The sequence below is a fragment of the Pempheris klunzingeri genome, chromosome 7 (genome assembly GCF_042242105.1).
Source record: "Pempheris klunzingeri isolate RE-2024b chromosome 7, fPemKlu1.hap1, whole genome shotgun sequence".
Taxonomy (NCBI): domain Eukaryota; kingdom Metazoa; phylum Chordata; class Actinopteri; order Acropomatiformes; family Pempheridae; genus Pempheris; species Pempheris klunzingeri.
The window spans coordinates 27,689,720-27,714,911 of NC_092018.1; the positions used below are offsets into that span (position 1 = coordinate 27,689,720).

General features: G+C 41.3%; 1 protein-coding gene across 3 annotated transcripts in view; it reads right to left on the reverse strand.

Annotated features, from left to right (window-relative positions):
• The window catches only part of mvb12bb (multivesicular body subunit 12Bb), a 32,878-nt gene extending 7,898 nt beyond the window's left edge, over nt 1–24,980 (reverse strand). For 2 of the 3 annotated variants that reach the window (XM_070834013.1, XM_070834010.1), the window contains exons 1-7: nt 24,910–24,980; nt 23,206–23,309; nt 18,222–18,317; nt 16,266–16,356; nt 15,101–15,230; nt 14,849–14,959; nt 8,197–8,258 (exon numbers count right to left, since the gene is read on the reverse strand). In XM_070834013.1, the coding sequence (XP_070690114.1) occupies nt 8,197–8,258; nt 14,849–14,959; nt 15,101–15,230; nt 16,266–16,356; nt 18,222–18,317; nt 23,206–23,298 (583 nt within the window). In that variant the 5' untranslated portion in view covers nt 23,299–23,309; nt 24,910–24,980. The remainder of the gene's footprint in view (nt 1–8,196; nt 8,259–14,848; nt 14,960–15,100; nt 15,231–16,265; nt 16,357–18,221; nt 18,318–23,205; nt 23,310–24,909) is intronic. The other variant, XM_070834011.1, reaches the window with a different exon arrangement.
• Nucleotides 24,981–25,192: the final 212 nt, after the last annotated feature.

The following is a 25,192-nucleotide window of genomic DNA, read 5'->3' on the forward strand; positions in this document are numbered from 1 at the left end:
TGGGTGAATCTGTCTCGCACCTGAATTAAGTGAGAAAGTCACAGTCAGGGCAATAGCCTGCAAGTGCAAACGGAGAATCTATTACAACTTTTCACTCATGATTGAGCTGATTTCTATTGTTTAATAGCGTAAAACAATAAGAAATAATAAGTAAAGCTGCTCAAAAACAGGTTAGAGCTTTATCTGGAACCTGCTGTATTTCATATTCCAAACAACTGGATGTTGCCTTTTCTCTTTGTGTAGCCGGGCTAGACATCGCAATACCTTTCCTGTCGCTGTGACTCTCAATTTGAGGCAGATTCTTTATGCAGACCATGGAAATGCTATTCTAGTTGCAGACCCCGCTCTCTGTCACCTCTGCAGATAATGGTGAGTAGATGAACAGAGAGCTGGAGGAGGACCCCCTATGCCCACTCACAGCCCTTAGCCCCACTCTGACATGAGAAATAGTGCCCAGGCCTGACAGCATCTCGGAGACATATTGTAGTTTATTTTGTCGCCTGGGCATGCCATCTGTGCCATTCCAATAGAGGGTGTGTGTTCAGGCTGCTGCGAGAGAGAGGGCGCGAGGCTCCGGGTCCCTCAGTAGCTCTGCAGCCACGGCAGGTCATTAGTCAAATTGCCTAATGAGAGAGAATACAAATGGCCCCCTACCCTGACAGGAGGAATTTTGGAGGTGTCAGAGCTCCTGACCCGTGCTATGAGAACAGATGATAGTGAGTTGCTATTTTCAGATTCTTTTAATGACTATGGCTCTATGAAACCCATTCTTTTTCTTTTATCTTTTTCCCGCTTTTTCAAGCTCTCTAGACAGACGAGGGAAGAAGAAGAAGAAGAAGAAGAAGGAAAAAAAAAAAACTTTTCAATGCATTAAAAATCTCACTTGCAAAAGTGGAAGTGTAACTTTTGAATTATTTAAATGTTTACTGGGGAGTCAATTAACATTCTAAAAAGCATATAACACTGAAACTAAAACAGATAACGCTCTGAAATGATGTTGATGGTTTCTGATTATCTATTTTCATTTGTTTCTGCCGGCTGTGTGCAGCTTGTTTCCCCAGTCTCGCTGTGGTGTGTGCAAGCTTCTGTTGCAATTCTGCTGACAGCAAGTCAGTTAGTTTATACTAAAATATTAATCTCCATCCCATCCAAATGCTCAAAAATGTAAACAAATTTAAACGTTTCGCAGCGCTTAGGGTAGTATGCAAGACATCCAGTACTACAGGCTGGAGCTGCAAGACACTCAGGGTTAAGGGGAGACACTGTGGAGGGAAAACAGAAGCACCAAAAGGAGTGGAGAGAAGTTGGATCATTTCACACAAGCTTGCTGTTTATTCCCTTTGATTAACATTTGTTCTTTTTGTACCGTTTGGCTAGAAAAGGTGGTGTATTATCACATGATACTTTAACTCAGTTTGAACATTTTGAAAGATTTGTAAAATATAATAAACGTACCATATATGACAAATGCCTAAGTGACATGTTCTCAAAAAAATAAAAAATAAATAAATAAAACAGCCAAAAAAAAAAAGCTCTAATTGCATCTACTGTAACGAAACACACAAAGAACAAAAATTCCCCAACATGAAAATTCAACTTTTTTTTTTTTGTTACCAGAGGGATGCAAAATGGCAAGCTTATGCAGAATGACCCACTTACTTTTCCATCTGTGACAAGCAGTCCTTGAAATCTGGTAGTGGGTAGGGAGCCAGGAGGCAGTCCCAGTTGGGCGCTGGTCCATCAGTCTTCCAGAAAATGGGCAGAGCCAGCAACACCTACAGTGAGTTGGCCGCAAACACCGCTGCATAACAGTGAATGCTCTGAGGAAGTGTGTATATGTGTGATAACTTCTCCAGTATGGGCAATGTATATGTTACGCATATACGTGAGAGCTATTTCAGTACCGAAATTCTTCAGTGGTTCGGTATGATTACAAAACCTCTATTAACCGTTTTTTAAAAGCAGTCAGGACTGGAGAAGTACTGGGAGAGCCCTTTTCTCTCGCTTGTTATTGAGAGCTTTTATGAAATTAAACGGACAATCAGACTTTAATCAGCAGCACAGTGTCTTTTAAGACATTGCCATGGCACTGGCATTGATCCCCAGCTGTGGCTGCTGGTAAATGTGCAGCAGAATGTGTGTATAAATGGGGTACGCCTCTCTGGACAAGTGTAAAAGCTGGCAGAGGGCTGACGGTAAATTGCATGTGCCGGATGGGACACAGCAGAAGGCACAATTACACAAATCCCCTCTTAATTAGTGGTTCTGTGGGCAAACTAACCCGTAATGATGCGAGGGATGTGGCGAGCCCCAGAAATCCTAACAAGAAACACTCACCAGCACTGGAGACTGGGTCATATGGCCCCGGTTCCCCTCAAGTCGTGACTGATGCGTGATCTGTTTTGATCAGTGCAGCTGCAGGAGACGATTCCTGTGTCGCCCTGCCCCCCCCCCCTCGCAACCCCTCGCCCTCGCTGAGCTGCTTGCCCTCTGGACTGTGGGTAAAGCAGCAGGCCCTGTGTGGTTATGGGTGGCATTATTAAGTTCTCCATGCTCACAGTACCAGGCAATGTAAAGTGGCATCTCACACGGTGAGTAATGAACTGTGCCAGAGTGGAAGCAGGAGGGATGACAGCCAAAGAGGCCTCCTTGGCAGCCACTAACCTGGGCATCCACCAATTTATCATCCCCTAGAACCAATCCACCAATGCCGCGCTGCCATTTGTCATTAATTATGCTAATAAGGACACCATTACTCTCCTGATGAAACAGGAGACTGTTATTAGTATAATGCATTTATTGTTTGATACATATGCATTTTCTTATTAGTTTTACTGTGTGTGGATTCGTGGACTTTGAAAAGAGATATATATATTTTCCATTACTTAAATAAGACTGTACACACCGACTGACTATTGAAAAGGCAAAGCAACTGTTTCATAATCACGCACACCAACATAAAATGACGCTGATGTGTTTCAACTTTTTCACAGCAGACTTCGTGGCTCTAAGCAAACCAGTGAGAGCAGAACTATTTAATATAGCTTCTGGGAGCCCCAGATGCCCTTTCTAAAACGACTTCATTCCCAGAATCTCATTGTGCTTTCTAAATCACACCACAGTATGTATTAGAAGATCATTAATTACAAACTTAACAAGTCAGCAGAGCCATTAAAAGATCTTTAAGGCATATTTGACCATAAATCTCCTTAAACTATATTTAATGACTGGATTTTTGTGAAATATTTTTTATCAAGTTCTAATTAGATGTGTGATAACAAACCCTGCTGTACATGGGGCAAATGAGGGAGCCGTGACAGGCCCATCCATTGAGGATGTCCACGTCTGGACACTGAAACTAATGGAGCACTGCTTCTATCTCAGGGATGGATAGAAAGCAATGAGGGATGAGACTCCAGAGTCCAGTCTGGCCTGCAAATGCAGAGCCATTTAAAGTCTCTTATTTGACTGTAATAAAGGTCCAAAAATGCCTGAGGGCCTCAAGGCTCCAGTCAAAAATTCCAGTACGATTCATTCAGGATTCATCTCCAGATGCTTAATGGCACCATCACACTGGGATCGATCATGTTTTGAAAATAACCTGGGTAGTCCAGCAGGATGCTTGATATATCAGTGGGATAAATGCCAGCAGGATTTAGTTTAAGGGTATTTTACCTCTTAAAATCCGAATGTGCTTGACTGAGGATAGACACATAGTAAATGAAAACCTTTGATTTTTATATTCTGTTTGGCTTTGCCGAGTTGGAACTGGACTATAATGTTGCAGAAGGGTTTCTTTCTGTTTGCTTTTAAGACCAGAGGTTTTAAATAAGACCAGAGACGACTTTGGTTAAGATCCTTACATGTTGTTTTCCCATAAAAAAAAAAACCTCACACAAACATTCACTAATGTCACTCTTGAGATTGTATAGATGAACCATTACCCAAACACATTAATTTCCTGTAAACGTATGCTAAGCCTAACCATAACCAGTACTTGCCTAAACTCTAACCTTAACCACTGACCCAAAATCTGATTTTTCCCATATGGGGACATGGCTTCACAATTAACTAATCCTAGGGCTGAAATGGGTCCCCTTAGAGAGAGAGAGAGAGAGAGAGAGAGAGACGCATGAACACACACACACACACACACACAGACAAATGTGTCTGATTGAACTTATTCAATGATCTCTAAATAAAAAACTATTTCCTCCACAAGGAAACAAAGCTTCTGTTGAGATCAGAAAATGATAAGTGCTTTTCTTGCTTTTCCAGAGAAAACAGAAAACAGTAGAAACAGACATTTTCTGTCCAGAGTCCAGAGTTTCTGACCAAATCTTTTTTCTGACCAAAACTTCTTTTTAGTGTAGATTTCTGTTAATAGCATGGTGGTGTAATTTTTGGACGGTTGTTCAATTCATTTCTGCAGGACTCAGCCCAAAACATTTGAACTATGCTCCCATTTCAATACTGAAAATGCACGAACAGCTCAGACTTAAATATGAATTAAGGCTAATTTTAACACACTGTAATTTATAAACCATCAAATTATTAAGAGGAAATTCAACACTCCTTTATATCAATAGTTGCTGGGAGTAGTAACAGTAGGGGGACACGTGTGTGTGTGTGTGTGTGTGTGTGTGTGTGTGTATACATTAGGTGTAAATACTCCCCCCCCCCCCCCCCCCCCCCTCTGTTTCGCCTTTTGCTGACCAGGGGAATTAAGAAGCAAAACGTGGGTTTTAAGAGCGTTCCTTTCATGTCTTGATGTAAGCTTTGGCATTACTTCAGACATCAAGATCGGTTTCATAGAACTCCCATTCCATCTAAAGTAAAAGCTCGGCAGTAAATCTGCCCTATACTCCCCCATAACACTTCCATAAATGATTCATTCACCTCAGTTTAGCTGATGCAAAACAGAATGTTAGTGAGTTGTGGATGGAGCCCGAGCTGCAAGTGGAGGACCAACCCTGCTGCTTAGCAATTTCATCAATCTCTGGTAGCGAAAGAGAGGAGAAAAGAGAAAGAAGAGAACGCCGTACACTAATAATAACTTTTGTGTCACTAACCAGAGGTCGTGTTTTTTAATCCCTCAGCCTAAAGAATTGTGTTATTCTAAAATATAACCCCAGCGGTGCAGAAGCAGTTGAGATCCATCACGGTTAGAGATAAGAGCCGGCAGATCTCCTCCCTCTGCACAGCCTCGCCCAGAACTACACAGGGAGATAAGATGGAACTTTTGTTTGAAACCTGATGAGAACCCTCTTAATGAAAGTGCTGCGCCAAAAATAATCTTTTTTCTCCATGTTAGTCAATCAAGAAATGGTGTAGTTGGGGGAAAAAGAGGAGAAAGAAAGTAATTTTGCATAATCAGTGAGCACCATCTGGAACAATTAACCAAATTCCACAGAACTCAGAGGATCAGTCATATTGGCTTATTAAAGATCCAGAATTATACAAGTAATAAATCCTTGGAAAAACGAAGCGTACCCCTGCCTGTCACGACTATTTTAACTTCAAATACAGTGGAATACTTGATAAGGCTGAAAAGAGGAGATTAATATATGCAAATTATGTCGAGCATTTAAAAGCCCCCCAACAACTGTCTCGTTTTTTTTTCTTTTTTTTTTTTCTGTCTCTTATTACAGGGCTTTATGTTTTATTCATACACCAACTCACCTGTCATTTCATAAGCTATAATATTATGAGGGTATTATTAAACAGCATAAAGTGGAGCTTTAATTGGAAAGCTCCATTGCATTTTCCAATTATTTGCAGCAAATTAAAAGCAGATGCACATAGTTTAATAAGAATTCTAATATTGTTTCCTGAAAATCAAAAATCACTGTCATCCTGCCAAGATATTTTGCAAACCCAAGTTAATTTTGAGCCTCCTATTTTTTTCCTCCTCCTCCTCCTCCTCCTCCTCCTCCTCCTCCTCTGAAGGATGAACTGTCTCGTGTCTGTTAATTGAAGTTCCTCTAATGGATAGGGAAATAATTGCTCTCCATATTACGTTAGATCAGGGCCAATGTCAGGATTTATTTTTGATTAATGCAATAGATATGTAAATGTATTACTTTTTATTACGTTTACCTTTTTATCAGGTGGATGTCTGCTGAATACTATATGTTGTTCTGTGGGTAATGAAGACAGACTGCAATGCAACAGACTGGACGTCACATAGGCTTATTTTAGAGTCTAGGACTTTTTCTCCCTACACCTTTACATTTATTTCTTATCAAACATATGCTTTTTAGACACATTTCATGAATGCAAGTTCAATTACCTTTAAAATATCCTGCTTTTCTGTCACTGTATGAGTAACAGACCTAATTGGCAAAGGGACTTGGCGTGGATCAAAGCAACGTGGTGAAGAAAAGCAAAAGGTTGGAGCTGCGATGAAAACTTGATAACTTTTCAAATGAGCCTGAACTGTCAAGTGAAAGAGGGCTGCAAAATAAATGTGAATTAGTTTTTAATATTCTGGTAATAAATGTCAAAGCGCCTGCACATCACATCTGTACATGATGTGACTGCAGATGACAGATTTCCCAGACATGTTACCTCTCCTCCCCTCAGCTCACTCTTTTTTTTTTGTGTTGGGGTTTTTGTTTTGTTGGGAAGTGACGGAGGGTTTAATCAAGAAAGCAGGCAATTCATCAATCCTAAAGAAGGCGCCTGTACAACCCTGACAGAGCGCACATGGTTTTAGACCAACTCGAACCTGGCCAGCTGTCAGCCCACACACATGCGTGCACAGGCAGGCGCGCCGGCACCCACACACACAGACACACACACAGACACACACACAGACACACACACCAGAGCTACCACAGCTAACAATTAACACAAATAGGCTGTCGGCTACGACCTCACACTTGGTCTGCAGGCTATCACATTGTTAATGAAGGGGAGTTGCGTTCTATCACATTCACAGTGTGATGCTGTGAGGCTGACGAATACACAGTCTCAAGAAAGAAAACCAAGACCCGTCTCAGGCTGACTCCATTATCCTCCTATCTTTTAAAATCACAGCAAATCATGAGGGGACACATAGAGGTAGACGGAAGAGGGAGCCTGTACAGCTGCAAAGGACAGTATCCTGGAGATAAATGATAACTGCTGGCAGCGCACAGTACAGTATGTGCATGTTCTTCACTGTCACTCAAACCCTGTCCCAGTGGAGGAATCACACACCCAGTGCCACAAACCACTCAGCTGTGTGTTAATGTCTGCTCCTTCAGGGCCACACTTTGCACAGTTGTCTTGACTAACTTATAATATGACTGTCATACCAGCACAATGATGTATTAATCATTTTTTTTAGTTAATTACACACTGTTTGCGTTTTTGAATGGCAGCTTACAAAAAAAAAAAAAAAACAGCTTTACATTTAGAGAGACTTTAAGATCATTTCTTAAGATCAAATCATTTTTATTCTATTCAAACATATCCTAATGCAGTCCATCTGCACTTCAGCAGTAAGTGTTTAACAGCCAGACTTGTATTCAAAAGGCAGGGTGTAACGTGGTCAGAGCCTGGGTGTGCCTCTGCTTGAGCAGCAGGAGGAATCCTCACCACATGGTGTCTCTCTCCAGCTGGATAAAAACCTGCCTGCCTCGTTCACCTCGTGTGGATCACACGCTCTTTAATGCGAGAGCGTCTCAGCCGGCTCTGACTCTGTGGCTCTGAGGCTGTCACAGCTAAGCTCTGCTTCCTAACGAATTAGCCTTTCTTCTGTTTTAGTCCTGGAGCACTGTACTATAGTTGAGTTTCTCCCTGACAAAGAGTAAGGGAATTCGTCCAGTGCATGCACGGTACATATGTAAGTATGGCATGTGATGGATCATCTTTGACAGCTGTTAAATGTTCTCTTGAGTGTAATGCGCGGCTCCTCTGGGAAGTCACGTTTGCTCAGATAAGCAAAGCTCTGTACAGTATCCATTCAGTGAGGAGATCTAGACATAAAGCGTTTGTAGAAAGTGCCAGAGGAGCTGCCTGTGTACACAGTGTACACAGAAAGCATAAAAAAAAAAGAGCTTTTCCTTGCAGTAAATTGGCTAAAAGTAAGACATCTGCATTTTAACACCCTAATTCATCTTGAGAAAACTATTAAATTCCTCTAATTATCTGTAGTGACTGCCATAAATGGCACTTCCTTGCATATATTTTAAGCCTGAGACCATTTACCTGTCATGGCGTAGTTCCCACTGGTCTGCTGCTCATACTCCGGCCTGCTCCTGTTCTTCCTCCTGGCGGAAAGATAGCAACAGTGTTCTTCAACAGATCAATGCTTGATTTTATTGACCGTCATGCTAAAAACATCCATGTGAACTTTGTATTTGACAAGGACAAGACACATTGCTCAGACAGTAAAATATAATGCAGGAAGATGTATTTAGCATGGTAGCATGGGAACCCCAGCCTTCGTTTTTTTTTTTTTTTTATCTGTCTTACAGGCAAAACAGAGCACTGAAATAACAGGATGAATCTGTAGAGGAGAAATATGGTAAAAGTTAAACCGTGCCTGAGCTGCCCAGGGGCTTGAACAGACCTTTAACGGGGGTTTGGAGCAGGATCTTGTTAATTCTGGAGGAACTGAAAGATTCCATTATTCAAGGGAAGTCTGTTTTTTTTTTCCAGTTTCATGGCCTTGTATTACAGAAAACAGCACAGAATGCACTTTGTGGGCAGTTGTAGTTAACAAACCATATAAGATTGAAATCCTCATCAATCAAGCTATCATGAATCACACCCTGTGACTCACCCCTACGGATCGATAAATCCACAGCAAGCAGGGAAAAGAAAAAAAAAAAAAAAAAAAATCACAGCTTCAAGAGAGCTGCATAACATGACATGCTCTGAAGGTAAAATGAGCTCAGGATGGCATTTTAAAACAAACGATCTTATAATGATAATGCAAAGTAGTTGGCGATAACATTAAAAAGGGAACTGCTCTGATTAGAGGACTCTCAGGCGGAAGAGTTTGCAGTTGGAAGAAAAAGAACAAGGAAGACAAGAAGAGTAAGACGGTGCTGAATTATAAAAAGACCAGACAGATTTTGGGGGTGAGCAGGTGTGAAGCTGCAAATAATGAAGTATGTTTTGTGCATCAAGTTCTGTATTTGGTCTGTTCATGGAGAACATAATCATTCTTCACTTGTTGGGGGGGGTGGGGGGGGTGTAAAATACAAATTCCTAAAATTTAAGACTAAAAGCGAATCTGCATATTCCACGGGTGCTGTGCATGAGTTGTGGCTTTCAAAGCTTTATCTCTTCGGATGAGATAAATAAATGCAATAATTTCCATCAAGAGCAATAAAACAAGACTTTTGACAGGCTGTGGTATTTATGAGCTGAAGCCTGCAACTCAGATTTATTTGCAATGAAAGGGTCGACTTTTCTCCTCCTCATTTACATCAGCATTTGGCCATGTTAAATCCAGGCCAATGGTGAATTTTTAAAAGGTTGGCATCAATCTTGTGGGAACGATTGCCATATTCAGCGCAGACTTCTTTTACCTTTCAAAGGTTGATTCCACTGCTGAGGAAGAAAGGTACACATCTCTCAAAGCACGGAGACATCCCATGGACTGATAAAGTGGGGGGAAATGGCTTAAATGTCTTTTTAGGGCGTCTGTGTTTGCAGTGTTAAATTAGTGCTCGGAAGAGACAAAGACAACAGAGGAAGTATTAAGTGGGACTATTTATCTCCGTGTCTGAAAAAAGTGAAAGTTGTACTTAAAATCCCAGAGAAATGCGCTCATGAAATGTTTTTTTCCTACAGGCAACCTCCAGGGTTGTTTTTCCCCATCTGTTTGAAACACAAAACTGTCTCAATCCAAATTGGTGATTTCTAAATACAATTTTAGGTGCATTGGAGAGGGTAACATATGGCAAATCAATTAGACAACTAATTCTTAAAACAAAAACATGGCAAGTGCATTTGCTAATCAACAGCAGTGTTGGGGCTCACATTACGTCGGCCACTGGAGTTTTGACAACAATTAATCCTCATTTCAGGCAAGGAGGGCCATATTGACACATATTCCTAATTTGAATATTCAATTATAGTGTAGTTCCTCATCAAATTATAGTAAAACTGGGAACACGGCCTGGAAGATTTACGCAATTACAACGCAGATCAAGAGTCTTATGTTCCCATGAAATCTGCTGGAGTTAAAATCATATTAGTGCAGCAACACGAATTACAGTTCAACAGATCTTTTTTTTTTTTTTTTCTTGTATGGTGTTCTTTAAGTTGTTCCACATGGAATAAGGAAAAGAGTTGTCTGTGTTTAAAAAAAAAAAAAAAAAAGAGAGAGAGAATGAGAAGTGAAAGTGGGAGAAACTGTAGGGACAGACAAGCGGTAGTCAGTGGAGAGGTAAGATGAGGATGGGAGTAATATCACTGAAAAGCCAGAGCTGCGATACAGAGAGCTAGAAGCTCTTGTTTTGACACACATCCAGCCTTTCCCGTGACAACATCTCCACACCTTCCTCTATGTGCCGACAGTGCTGCTTTGTGGGAGCTGCTTCCTCACCCATCATTATCCTCCTTTAAGCTCGGTGTCAGGTATTGAAAAGAGGATCTCTGAATTTGGCGGGCGAATCACTGAACAGTCTGAGCCCATCAGATCTTAGCTGATCATTCGATCATTCCTGGCACTGCTTCACATCCCACTGCTTGATCTCCGCTAGTTTTTTGCAACTTTTCTGAACACAACAAAGTAATGAGGAAGATTGAGCCAGGAGTGATTGTTCTTCGACGCTGCAGATGGGAGATCTGTCAGGCGACACGCTGACAGTCACGGTGTCTCTTTCTCTCAAGAGTCGCGTGCACCGGGAAGACTTGGTTAACCAGCGAGCAATGAAAGCTGATACAATACTCCTGCAGAGCTGCAGCAATGTGTAGAGTGTCACGGGTAGAAGGCAGTGCAATCCAACACGTATTGATATGCATGCCAATTCTGACATTGATGACTCTCTAGGCTTCACGTGTTACAGAAAAAGCCAACTACAGTATGCAATGAAGAAGAAAAAAAAAGACACTCGGCCTTGACATTTTTATCGCTGTACAGTTTGATTTAAAAAGTGTCTGTGTGTACAAAAGCCTATTATTCTAAGAGAAATGTCAAAAACCTTGATTCTGAGGGAAGTGATAGAAATTGCAATATTAGGACAAGGCTAATTTATGCTAGCAGTCACTGTAGAGGTCAGATATCAGGCTCAGCAATGACAGTTTTATCAGGAGAACAAATGGCAGCGTTGGCCAGGAGAAGGAGGGAGGGGGATACTTTACTGGACACATTAAAAGGCTGACCGGATGGTGCAGGTTTTTCACATTATAAAGTCAGGGAGTGGCTGATACAGTCTGTCTTGACAGAGAACAAGCCAAAGTGGTTGACATCAAGCTGCGGCTATGAATCAAAACAGAACCCTGTCGCTGGTTGAAACGCTTTAGACAAACTTGATAAAGAGACATTAAACACACAAGGTTCAAATGCATCTGTGCAGCAGACTGCTGAAGAGGCCTGGGCCCTAATAGTTTTAGTGGCTCAATATGGTGCAACAGCCTGGGCCAATAACTACTTTAGCTTTAGTGTTTTTTCTTGATCCTACTTGAACTGATGAAACTTACCTGAACTGATGGACTCCTTTACTAATGTCTAAAATTCCTTTTTGACGGTTTCTGCAGACCTTTTTTAATACCACATAGACGGCAATTTCATACCAGTTTCACAATCATGCTAGCCGCAGCATTAAAACACGATGGAGGGACAACACTGTCTGGAATTCTTTATATTTATATCACATTTGTTTCCTATTACTACCCAGTAGGCCTGCCCCTCAAAGTCGAGTGAACATTAGTCAGGCCTTGATTGACCAAGTTTTCATGGGTCAAAACAAAATCACCATTCAAGGCTGCACCTTGTCAAAATTCAGTGAAAACCTTTATGGCTACCGTGTGTGAAACGCTTGAGTGTTTTTAATTTAAAACGAAGGACACAGGAAGTGGTGACATTCAGTCACACAGTCAGTCGCAGACAGACACTAGCGTTTACACAGCTGGTCCCGGCAGTTATTAGATGGTTATTAACAGGTAGTTATATGTCCAAAGTCAGATTCTTTTAGGAGGGTAACGGATGGCCGCAACAAGGTGACAGTCTCCTTGCTGGTTCATCCGACACATTAAGAATCATCACAGCTTTTGCCGGTTAACAGGAGTTAACAGGCGGCTCGATTCATGCATACACTGGTAAAATTCAGATATTAAAGGTTTAGGATTACAGTTTTGTAATTCTCTGTAATGTTGTTACTTCTTTTTCAGCCCTGGAACTCAACCATTTTCTGATGCCCCCCAAAAATATGCTGTATATTTAAATAAATAATTATAAAAATGCGACAACTAGGCGAGTGATAGCTTGAACCAACAACTAATAGCTGACTATGGAAATCTTGCAACAATTCCTGATATAATCATGATATAATTAGTTCAATACGCGACATAATGGATTAAGAAAATGGATGGATGGACAGACAAACTAAAAGTTATTCATTCTTTTTAGAGCTACTACTCAAATAGTTGACTGAAAGAAATAAAATAGTTAAGATTGATTTATTTTTCAAGCAAATATTTGCTGATTTTAGCCTTGGAAATGAGAGAATTTAAATATTTTTTTGGACTGTTGACAGTCACCTTCGGCGGTGGTAAGTTTTCATGACCCTTTTTCACTCTGACATTTCATACACGAAACACAAATAAATGATCAAACTAGAAAATCGACGGGTTGCTCTGTAAGGACAGTAATCGATAGTAGCAGCCATTATTCTTTTAAGTTAAATTACCATTTGCATCTCAGGGGACAATGAGCTGCCTAGTTACTGCAGCTAGCAGCAGCTATAGGTGTGATGGTGCAGACTGAAACAGACTTTGAAAGGAAATTTGAGACTCTTCTCTTTTGAGGCCTTTTTTGATGAAACTTTTAAAGCTTTTGGGGCTTTTAAAAAACTTCCCAAGACCTGCAGACTCCCTGTTTGTAGGTGACAAAACAATACAAAAACAATTCAAATGCAACACCTTGGCCTTGATGCAATAACTGAATGCCTCCCATAATGATGCAACACCCTGCGGTTACTGTGTACCGCACTTCTGTTACGCTAAAAAAAAATCCTGATTTGTGGTTTACGTTTGTACACAACTCTAAGAAGCTCTCGCTGCCTGAGGCAACTTAACATTTGAGAGGGATCACTGCAGCTTTCAAAATTATAAGGGTCATTAAAAATTTACACATTATTGACTGTATTTAAAACATCTTTTCCACTGACTGTAAAGAGCACTTAAATTTAAGAGGTGCTATTCTCCAAAGGCCATAAAGTTGTTATAGATTGCCTGAAGGAGGCATGGAGGAGAGAATTTGCTCTTGCTGAATATGAATAAAGTATAGTGGGGTGCTACTACACAGACAGTTACACTGTAGTACTGTACTTACTTAAGCAATCAGTGAGTGTTGAAGAGCTGTTTATAAATCATGGTGTCAAACTATCTAATCTGTGACTTTAAAGAAACCACAGAAATATTTATGGCTGTATGTATGGCTGTCTAAAGTGCATGTAACTACACAGAAAGGATGCCAGATAAATAGTCAAAGACCTGCCGCTGTCTAAATTGCCCACAGTGCCGTCCTTATGTGTCAGTGTGTTATGGATGGAAATACTCTCAAAAGACGGCTCTCTGACTGTGGAATGAATTTTAATGTTAATACAAAAACAGCAGCCTGTGATCTCAGCAGGCATCAGGAGGGGGTGTGAGTAGCTTCGAGGTGCAATTTATTCCAACCTCTGAGCCTTACCAACTTGAAAGTGGGCTTCAAAAGAACGGAGGATTACCGGTAAGAGTTGCGAAGGTGTACACATGGGCCTGAGCGCCCACCCTCACTTCAGCACTTCAAAGATTATTGACCATCCACTTCCAAAATATGGACAATTCAGAAAACTCTGCCCAGTTTGAACTTGGGTTTTGAATTCACGGCTGTCCATTTTATTGTTCTCTTCCCACTGAGTGGCCATGTGAACAGAAGCTCTGTTTTGAATACGCCTGCTGGCATCTGCCGCTCTGGCCTGTTGTGGCTTTTAAGTGGCTTTTACTCAGCCCAGCGCAGGATGGCAAAGCATAGCACTTCAAGCTGGCAAACTCATCATCGCCCTGTGCCAAGCTTCCCTCTCCGCAGCACCTCCACACTGAAGGAGTCTCGATTGTTTATTTACAATTTGCTGTGGAAATCCCCAGTTCTTCAGCGCGATAAATAATTGAGCTGTTTGATCTGGACACAGTACAAAGAGTTGGTCCATTCACTCTGAGGCCTGAGGCGGAGGAAGCCGGAGCAGCATGAGCAGAGGAGGGGACACACACACACACACACACACACACACACACTCCAGCATGGCAGAGATCTTGGAGCTCTCCTCCCTTCCTCTGCAGCTGTCGCTCGCTCTCCGGGCTACATCTCCTCCTCTTTGTCTACACAGTACAACACTCCTGTCACCACAGTCAGAGGAGCGACCTGCCTCTGCCTCCTGGGACACACCACAAATAGCAGGAGTTTAGCCCTCATTGAACTCGTGTTCTTGTTCAGGGGATCCTGTCTAGTTAGCCTGTCTCTCCGGTTCACCCTCGCTACCTCGTTGTCCAGCCACAACCTTTACGGCAGATTGCCCGGGAGTGATCAATTGCTTGTGTCTTCATTGTCGTACATATGGTACAACAGCTCAAGAGTACACTGGGAAGACGGAGGACAGTTAAACTTCAAGAGGCTCTGCCGAGTGTTGTGGCATGATGTTACCTTGCTGTGGTGGGTGAAGCGGCACCGTTAGCTGCAGTGGACGCTTCCTCGGACGACTGATGCTGCGGCACGTCTCCCATTCGATACCACAACCACATATTGTTCATCTCACTGTGAAAGAATGAAGTGAGGACACACAGAGAGGGTTACACTTCTAGGTTAGAAATCCCTCGTGCTAATTAGAAAGCACAGTGATTGATAGAAGATACAAAACATCATGCATTCATTTACTTCCAGTGTCAGACAGCTCACCCTATACAGGTGTAGTTAACAAGGTGGTACTTGGACTTCGCAATGATCTGGATGTCACATACAGCCGTCTCGGTAGCTGCACGAGGGCTGATTTTCACACAGAGCCTCCTCTTCCTCATGGCAGTTTCGTCTGATGAGTCACGTACACATGAGGGTGTCAGACAGGAAGTGGGGGTCGTGTATCTAATTCTGTCATCTTTGAGTTTCGAGCTAAAAAAAAAATAAAAAAAATCTGCGGACATATTGAAGCTCTAGGATAAATATATATTCACAAATCCCACTTATACTTTGCTATTTAGTTATTACCAGTCTCAGAATAAGAGATGAGCTAATATCAGTTTGTGGGTGACTTGCTGCGCTCAAAGGGAAATGACTGGACAGCAGAAAGCCACAAAATCCACAGGCGTTATTATCATTTTTATCATTTTAGTAGGTAAAATGACAGAAGCAAGTGAATCCTCCATCAGCTTTAGTGCACAACAGGGATTTAAACTGGATATTCCAGATAGAAACTCATACATAATGTCACATGTATACATTAAACATGGATTCACATAGAGTAATAAAACATTAAATTACAACATAGCCAAACAAAACATAATCTCTTTTCTTCATTCTGGCGAAAAAAAAAAAAAAAAAGCATTGCCATGCTTCCCTATATTGCATCTGAGCCTCGCTCATTTATTTCCCCTGCAACACTTGAAAGTGCAGTGTAAATGCAATGATAATAAAAATAATAAACAAGCTGTCCTCACTCCCCACACCAAAATATTATTACATTTCCAAGGCATGGATAGTGAGGGGGAAATACATAGCACTCAAAAAGCACTAAAGCATTGGGGAATGCATTTCATTAATATTAGATAACCCCCATCCACTCGTCCTCTCCCCAAATAAATACATAAATAAATAAGCCCCTCATAAAGAAAAGCACAGCTCCAGCTGAGATAAACAATGACTCATGATTCTCTTCTCTTGTACCTCCAGGGCAAAATGTTTATTTTATTCCCACAGTCTGCCATAAATTAAGCTAACCTGCACCCATAAAACATTCACTATCTCAAGCAAAGCTGCCCCTAAGGACCTCCGCATAAGCTGGTCGGAGAGTGAAAAAACAAGGAGAGGAGGGGAGTGAGCCTGTGGTCGGCACTGACTGTTTACTTACTTGTGTCCATTGTTTCTTCCACAGGTGTGAAGCCCTCTGGCAACGCGTCCTTAATGTCAATCAGCTTAATGTCCACAACAACGTCAGGCCCCTGAAAGAGAGCACAGGCAGGAGATTTAAAGCCATGTATGCAAATTCAACTTTTAAAAAGGACAGAGAGCAAGAAAAAGAAGCGGTTTGTCATTTTTTGGAGGACTGAGTAAAGAAAATGCAGAGATAATAAGAGCCAGTGATTTACTAAAAGCTCGGGAAGTCTCTAAAGAGAAGGGTTGACAAAATAGCTGAAGTAATTACTCTCTAATAGCTTTTTTTAACAATGAGAGAATGCATCTGTGAACTTGTAATCATTCTCAACCTTTTGGCGAGAAGCTGTGGGATGATGGGAGACAGAGTAGGCAGTCTAATCAACAGAATGGGACTGGTTAAAAACAATCAGGGACTGTGTAGTTGACATTTTCAAGCATGACTCTTCCCTGCCTCCCATTACATTTTCATTTTTTGCCATAATAAATTGCAATAATATAGAGCGGCAGTAGAGAGTGGGGCGAGCCAGGCGTGACTTGATGCGTCCGAAAAGGCTGGATTTCACTGCTACTGTTGCCCGACAGTCATTACCATTAGAGACATTTTTTATTCATAGTTTTTATACTGACTTAAGGAGGAATATGGATGAATGTTATTACTATGCATGGAAGCTTTTTTTTACTGTTTTCTCCTTTTTGCTGGAGAGATTTCTTCCATCAGGGCCTGACAAAAGGGGCTTTCTACCTCCAACCTAGAGTATGATAAATCACAAACTATTTACTTCCCCCCACGTAATACAGGGGCTAATTTTACAGAATCTGTTTTTGTCATAGACAATTACAGTGGGAGCTCCATTGACTGGCAGACAAAATAGCCTTTGTTGATGGCTCTGTCATGTTTTATTTGTGTCAAAGTCTTTAAAACAATGTGGACACACATTTTAAGATAATATACAGGAGCCAGGGGAAAGATATTTGTATGCTATATACTAAACTGAGGACCAGCTTGAGCTCAGGCGCGAGGCAGCCGCTGCCAAGTTGCCTGCCTTTTAGAGGACATACTGTTAAATCAAAAAACAAAAAAAAGACTTGATTAAGTTCTAAAATTGAGCTTGCAAAATAATAATAAAAAAAAAATGCAGGTTTTGTTAAAAATACTGTCTGCATTGTCTATCCACAGCCCATGGAAACAAATTAATAGACAGCCAATGGTAAGCTGAGGTTAGACAGGTTGATAATACTGGAGATGCGAGTAGGTGTATTTATGGCCACAGAGCAGCTGACAGCCATGCAAAAACACATCAGCAGTAGGCTGCAAGCAAGAGATGAGTCCAAAAATGACCCAACAGAATTATGAGAATCATTTCAGCTGCAGACCAGTCAGTGCTGCTCAAATTGGAGGGGTGTGTGTGTGTGTGTGTGTGTGTGTGTGTGTGTGTATATATATATATATATATATATAGCCCAACCATCCTGAAAGTCCTTTTCCTGGAGTAATTTCTTACATAAAAAGGATTTAAAAGTATTTTCATATTCGCAATTATATGTGCGTCAGCTTTCAAGAATGGCTGGTTTGTAACCATTTTCTCTACGGGGACGCTGTTGATTGAATAAATTGGCATAGTTCAAATGCAGCTCATTGTTATTTCATGAATAAACATAAATAATATTCTCAGGAGGATGGACAACATGAAAAATATCTCACCAAGGTATTATTCATCTGAAATATGCATGCAAATTCATTATACGTAAAAGTTCAAAACTGCACTGCCTTTTTAAATGGGACTTTTACTGATCAAAGGGCAAAGTGCATACAGGTATTCTGCTGGCAGAACACTGAGCTAATCACTGCTGGCAAACAAAAAAGGTGCTGCAGGTGAGGTGCTGGTGCAGAATGCATGGGGGAAAGGCAGAAGTTTACATTCACACTTACAGTTTTTCTGGTGAAACAGAGGTAGCGAGTGACCTTGGATTTGAATAAGCCGTCCTTCCACAGGTCGGCATCAGAGCCATCTGTTGTTTGTGCAACCTACGTGAAAAAAAGAAAAAAAAAACAAGGAGAGGAAAAAAAAAACATGCAGGAGGTGGGATAAAGTTAATGTATGTATGCCATGAGCGTGTTGCTTTTGCCTCTTCCCTTGCATACTAGCCTTAATTAACGCTTGCCAACACTAGCGCTCCATCTCATTAGTGCTCTGCGTGGGTAAAGGAGTCTTAGCCTCCAAAAAGGTGGCTAAAAATATCTTCCCTTGGGACCAGGCTGATTAAAGATGCCCTGACAAGGATCTGCTCTAATAAGGAAACCAAACTTCAATGTGCTTCTATGGGAAAGCGGGGATAATGTTTGGGGTAAATGTAAAATGGATCTTTTTTTTTTTTTTTTTTAAACTATTATAGTATCCCTTGAGCAAGACATAGGTAAACTGAGAACACTGCATATGCACCTTAAATAATTTAATGCTCTACCCCCCGTGTGGATCTTTCTACTGTTTAATTAGACAAGTCTTATACGAATAAATTACTGAGGATTTAGAGCAATTTCATGTTTATGCCCAAATAAGTTGATTGAAAATTGAAAAACCTAAGCAGATTGTCCTTGTACAATAGGCTCATTCATAGTTGTAAATGATCAGGGGAGTCAGTAAAAATAATAGATTGCATCATACTGACAGCGTGTAGGCACGACAAGTCAAGCTCAAGGTCCAACACCACATTGCTATGTAAATGTAGGTATGCAGGGCAGAATGATAAAGCAAAATACAAGCTGCAGACTGCATCACAGAGACTCTACCAGCGTTCCAGCAAATATGCTTGGCTGAAGCGTCATGTTCCATTGGCTATCATGTGAGAATCACCTAAATAACTGCCAGAGTCATTTTCTAAAGGGATCCTTTACAAAGAAGAGTCAATCTAATGAGGTTCATTCAAATGAAGAAGTCATAGATCTCTGCACCCACCCACACACATTACCCCCCTGACAATAATGATGAATGACCTTGGTGACTGGGTGGGGGAAACATGGCATGGGGAGATTCATGAAAAACCACCACTGACTAGATGGGATGAGAGCGGAGACTAGACTGGGGAACAGAGATAGATAGTGGGATGAGAGAGAGAGAAAGAGCAGGAGATGAGCGGAGAGAGGGATTGCGGGGCGTCTCCAACAGCAGTTCCCTGAAAGGTCCCAGAAGGAGCCTATACATCACCAGGCTCCCTCTTCCTTACAAGACAACCCGTCTTGGCCACTTTTTCCAGGTCAGTAGCCAGCGCATCCTGTCAGCGTAAACAAAGGGCTCGCTTTGTGAAACCCAAAGTCAAGTTGAGGAGTAACGAGGGCACGGTCCACCTACGAGGCACCTCAGGCATCATCCTGCCACAGCCGCCGGCAGCAAGGATGCGACGCAGCTTGAATGTGAAACGCCAACTGCTGAGCCGCGGCAGAGAAGGCATGCGTAAAGTTGCCATGGCTCCTTTCTAATACTTTTAAGTCTGCCACAGTATGGCTCCATCATTAGACAGACTGACGTTGAGAAGAATGCCACATGTCTGATGAAAGACGTCATGGCTCTGATATTGAAATATGGTTGCATCGTTTGATTTAAAATGCAATGACAGATACTGCCACATCCTAAAATCTAAAGCTTACAGTGATCTAAAAGCCCACCTGTGAAACACATCTTTAGGGGGTGCTGAATAGCTCTGTGAAGGATCTCTGGAGACAGACACCAGCAGCAAGTTACTATGAAGCACAGAGAGGCACAGCTGTGGATAAAATGATATAAAGGCATACAATCAAAAATCTCTGGGGAGGGAAACCAGGTGGAGAAGACATAAGAGAGGTACAGGGAAACAACCCAGCCCCTTCAAAGACGGATAGAAAAACTGAAAAGAAAAATGTTTTGGATCATCTCGCTCTCAACTGGAAACAGATATACTGACTACTGAATATATATTAAATAACTACAGCAGCAGCTACTGTTGAAAAATGTTCTTACTGGATAGGTTGCTGGGATTTTAGATGGGGAGACTGCCAAAAGTCTCTAGCTTCAAGTACAACTCTCAGCGTTGGTATAGAGCGGACGTTGGAGCCGATTAGCCGAGCTTAGCTGAAGACCGGAAGCAGGGGTAGACAGCTAGCTTGGCACTCCAAAGTTAAAAAGCACGCCTTCCAGCAACTCCAAAGCTGACCTACTAACACGTTGCACCTCGTTCATTTAATCCCTACAAGAACAAAAATGTATTGACAACAATTTGAGGTTTTAGAGGTGCTTGCATGCTGTAACAACCGTTTTCCCTGATCAGCATCTCTGCTGATTGTCTGGCAACCTCGCCGTGACCACGAGGCAAATTTTCTTTTTCATTTTCACATTTCTGGAGGCTGTTTTGATCTATAAACGCAGGCATCCTAGCGAATCGTAAGCTAGTAGTAGGCTTCTTTAAATAAGCTTAGATTTCAGTAATGAGTCCATGAGCGTAACATGTCAAATGCTCAGGTGAATCTAAAATACAGGCATATCCCCTCTGCAACCCATGCACAGAGTGCGAGTGTGCGTGAGTCTACTCGTGGCGTTTGATGTTGGGTGGCTGCTGGTGCTTCAGCAAAGCTCCTGATCCCAGTGGAACAGTGTTTGATCTGGGCCTGTGCTCTCTTGTGTTGGAACAACCTGCTCAAGTTCAGAGATGTGAGTGCATCGTACCAGAGAGCAAAAGAGTTAATCAGCCCTTTGATCTGCTGTATAAAAAGTATGGTAAGTATGGTAAGCAGTCAGTATTAAGGAGGAATTCTAAAAGAAGCCTAGTATGAAAAGGGGGGAAAAAAATAAAATCAATACAGTGTAATATCCTGAGACTTCCCCTTCTCGGTGCTGCATTAGTACACTGTTTTTCTAAGTCTGCAGATGAAAGACCACATAGTGATGTTCAAAAGATGTTCTTGAAGATGGGACAAATGCATTTGAAATAGCGCTTCAGAGTCTGAAAGGCCTTGAATTTTTATCTCGCAGGCTAACTTGTACTTGACTTATAAATAGGTATGATTTTGGTATTTTATTACCTTGAAAGATACGTTTTCTTTTATTTATTTCATCTTACAAAGATAAACCGACACAGACTGAAACATATCAGTAAAAATCATAGTACTAAAGGTTGGCTTTCTGCGATCTGGGGTATAACACAGTTTTCCTGTGAACATTTATCCCAACAGGGACAAACATGCCACACAGACAGGAGGAATGCTATTTTAACATCACATAAGACTACAGCTCTACGACCATGCTAACGGCTCTGTGGGACGTGCTTTGAGCTGCATGCTAACATGTTCAGAATGGCGATGTTTAATTGCTGACGTTTAGCAAATGTACCATGTTCACTGTATTCAAAAGGACCGCTGAGGCTGATGGGAATGTCATTAGGTTTACAGGTATTAGGATTCATTCATTAGGATTTATCTTCAGTGCACGATGAGCGTATGTACCAACCTTCATGGCAACCAAGCCAACGATTTCTGATACATTACACCAAAAAAATCAACCTAATGGTGGCACCAGGGGAGAAGTCAGGGGATACATTTCGTATAAAGTTGCTAAGATATTCCTATTTCGGTCTGGACAACAGTGGCCAACATTAACATGCCAAGAGCCATGCTGCTAGCATGGCTGGAGATGACTGAATAACTGAATGACTGAATAACTGAATGAATGAATGAATTAATCACAATAATAAGCCAATTTTGTTAGTCTATTTAACAAATTTGTTGAAATTGTTCAAAATCCAGTTTCTTGATGTTCAGTAATACGACTACAGTTTCATTATCTTTCGTCTCAAGTATTTCCAAACATCAAGCCGCTGCTGTGCTGCCTGTGGGTTCAGAAAAAAGTATTTACAATCTACTGAGCATCCATTACAGAGATAAACCAATGTCATGAACAGCCAGTGACTAGCTCAGCCCTACAGAACATGCACATATTTGCACATCAACTGAAATGTACTGGAGCAGTGGAGCAGCAGAGGAGGAAGTCTGATGGGGTTTCTCTCTGTTTGTCACTACCGTGTGGTATGTACGCAGTTTCCCTGCCAGTGGCTCTGTTCTGATGCCAACCCACCATCATCTGCCAGGGATTAGAACAAGCTGGGTGTGTGGGGTGGAGCAGGAAGAGATAAAAACTGGGGGAACAGGGAGGGTTTGAGGGCGTAGGGTGAAAGCAAGACGAAGAAGAAGTCTGAATAGGAAGAGGGAGAGGGGAAGAGAGATCTGCCCTTGAGCTTGCTTTGTGCTTTGTGTAACTCACACGCAACCTTCGCTTTTCAACCCTCCCCAACTCTTTCACAACCAAGAAGGGTTGACATAAACCAGTCAATCCTGCACTGCATCCTTACACGTCCCTATTGTTGTTGAAGTTGTTGCGGTACTTGAATACATGGGAAACATGGGGGTAAACTTAAATGACTCGGGTGGGCATCAACCAAACATCATTAAACCTTTGCCTCTGGTGTGTCTGCACTACTGATGGCAACCAATAACAATGTCAGGGAGGGAATCCTTCTAATCATCAAAGCAAACTTTATGAATAAGTCATCTAACAGCTCTGACAAAAACACCTTGGAAGGCTGCCAACATCCTGGCTGTAAGTTACATGTACAACCAACAGCAGAGAGCAAAAACAATAAAATTACCAAAGTAAAATGAATAGATTTCAGATTAAACATTCAATCAAATACATTTTGACCCTGGAATAATGCTGGGAAAACATTTTAAAGTCTCACAAGAGTAAATAAATAATTATTTCCCCCATGTTTTATTTCATCTGTGGCTTTCACAGTAAATGAGATGAAAGATAACTTTAAAGGTTTAATCCGAGCTTTTTGAACCAAACTGTGTTTCAAGATAAATAGTCCCCTAGTTCAAAATGAATACTCACAGCGTAGTAGCAGTCAGGGGCCTTGTGGAGTGAAGTGACTACTCCAACTGCAGAGATGGGCTCCGCAGGAAGCTGGTTGCTCACTTCAGACATGTCAAAGCTGCCTTAGAGTAACAGAACAGAGGAGCCTCAGCACACTTTTGGCCTTTTACCAGAGAAAACACAGTTTGCTACGTTCTGAAGACAAACTTAAGACACATCATGCAATTCAATGCATGTAAATGTTGAGAAACTGGAGTAAACACATACCTACTTTTTATTTCAAATCTGAAAACTTTGGATAAATAGCAACATGCAGATAGTGAGTGAAATAAAAAGAGTATTGCACCCCTCTGGCTCATTACTTTGAGATCGGCCAAGGTTTTCCTTGGCTAAAACGACCACATTATTGACTTCTTACAAGGCTTATTAGGATCTAGAAGAAAAAGTGGCCACCTAATTAAGCATCAAATGTCAAGTGAGACCAATGACAAAACGGCTTTTGGAGACCACCCCATGACTTCACCAAATCACAAATTAGGGGGACTGATCACATATTTTCAAGGAAGTCCCAATCAATTGCTATCTATTCCTGTCTAAGGGAATTTTCCCCCTAATGGGTATGCAAGCCTTTTACAGGGTAAGTGGCTTCGCAATGGTTCCCTTACGCAATTTCATTAGATTAGGTTTAAAGCATTCTTGTACTAACTGACAAAGTTGCTGCATTCAATCTTGATGTTTACGAAATCTATTGCAATTAAGCTGATCAAATTAGGGGTTTTACTCCAGAAACAGCTGTCTCTTTAACAAATGTCAGATAGCCGTACTTATTCAAATGAAACAGGATAGCAAATTAGCTAATAGAATGAGGGATCTCTTTGTAACATTAATTTGTTCAAAATGAGCTTTTGTTTTTCTAGCACAACATCAAGGCTTCGAGACTCATCCAGACCAACCAAAGAAAAATCCATCTAAACTTATTTCCAACTCCCAAAGAAAATATCACTGTGTTGTGGTATTTAAACATGAATAGTGTGATATATATATATTTATTTATGCTGATGCTAAACATGGAGTTAAGTCTCTGTAACCACGAGGCAGTACAGGTGATGATAATATTGTGTCAGGTATTTGGCCTTTGCTATGATAGTAACTGTGAGGCTTGTTTAATCATGAGTTAGTCAGCTATGACAATAAGTTAATGCAAGTTGCTGAAAGAGAAAAAGTTAACATGAACATTTGTAAGAATTGTCACAAGGTTAATGTATAGACAGCTAGCTAACACCTACATGGATGTGAATATTATTCCAGGTTTGGGCTAATTAATGATACAGTCAATAGGAGGAACTACAAACATGGCGACTAATAACGTTATAAATAAACAGGAAGTTCCTCATTTATAACTAGCTTAACGTTACTCCAGATTTAATGGACCTTAGCTTAGTGTGGCGACCTACACCATTAAAGTTAACCTTCTGTATTATATTTCAAACAATATCTTCCATTATTTATCGCCAGAAAGCCTCTTGTTCACCTGTAAACTAGAGACTAGCTTACCTGTGTCCCAGGGGTCGACATGAGGCCTCACTGCAACAATGTGGTTTATGAAAATGTATGTTGCTGAGACCCGCCGACCTGTAATTACTGTGGGCCCACCTGAAATTACCTGAGCCCTTAGAAAGGGTCACTAAAATCCACAATAGTCCTCCTTTGGGTTTTGTTTACCTGGTCGAAACGTCTCGGTCTCCAGCGTGTTGTCACCTTTTCAACTTTGGACTTCATCCCCCAGCGCCGCCCCGCAGGAAGTTAATACTTCCGGGTACCACTGATGACATGATAATAAATAATTAACCAAAAAGCATTACTACCGGTCTTATGTTCTTTTTTTGTGAATAAATAAGTAAATAAATAGGTAAATAAATAAATAAAAGTCATTTATTTGTTCTGTGTTAGTTGTCTGTAGATAATGATAATATAAATAGATAATGGAGGGATGGATAGTTGTCTG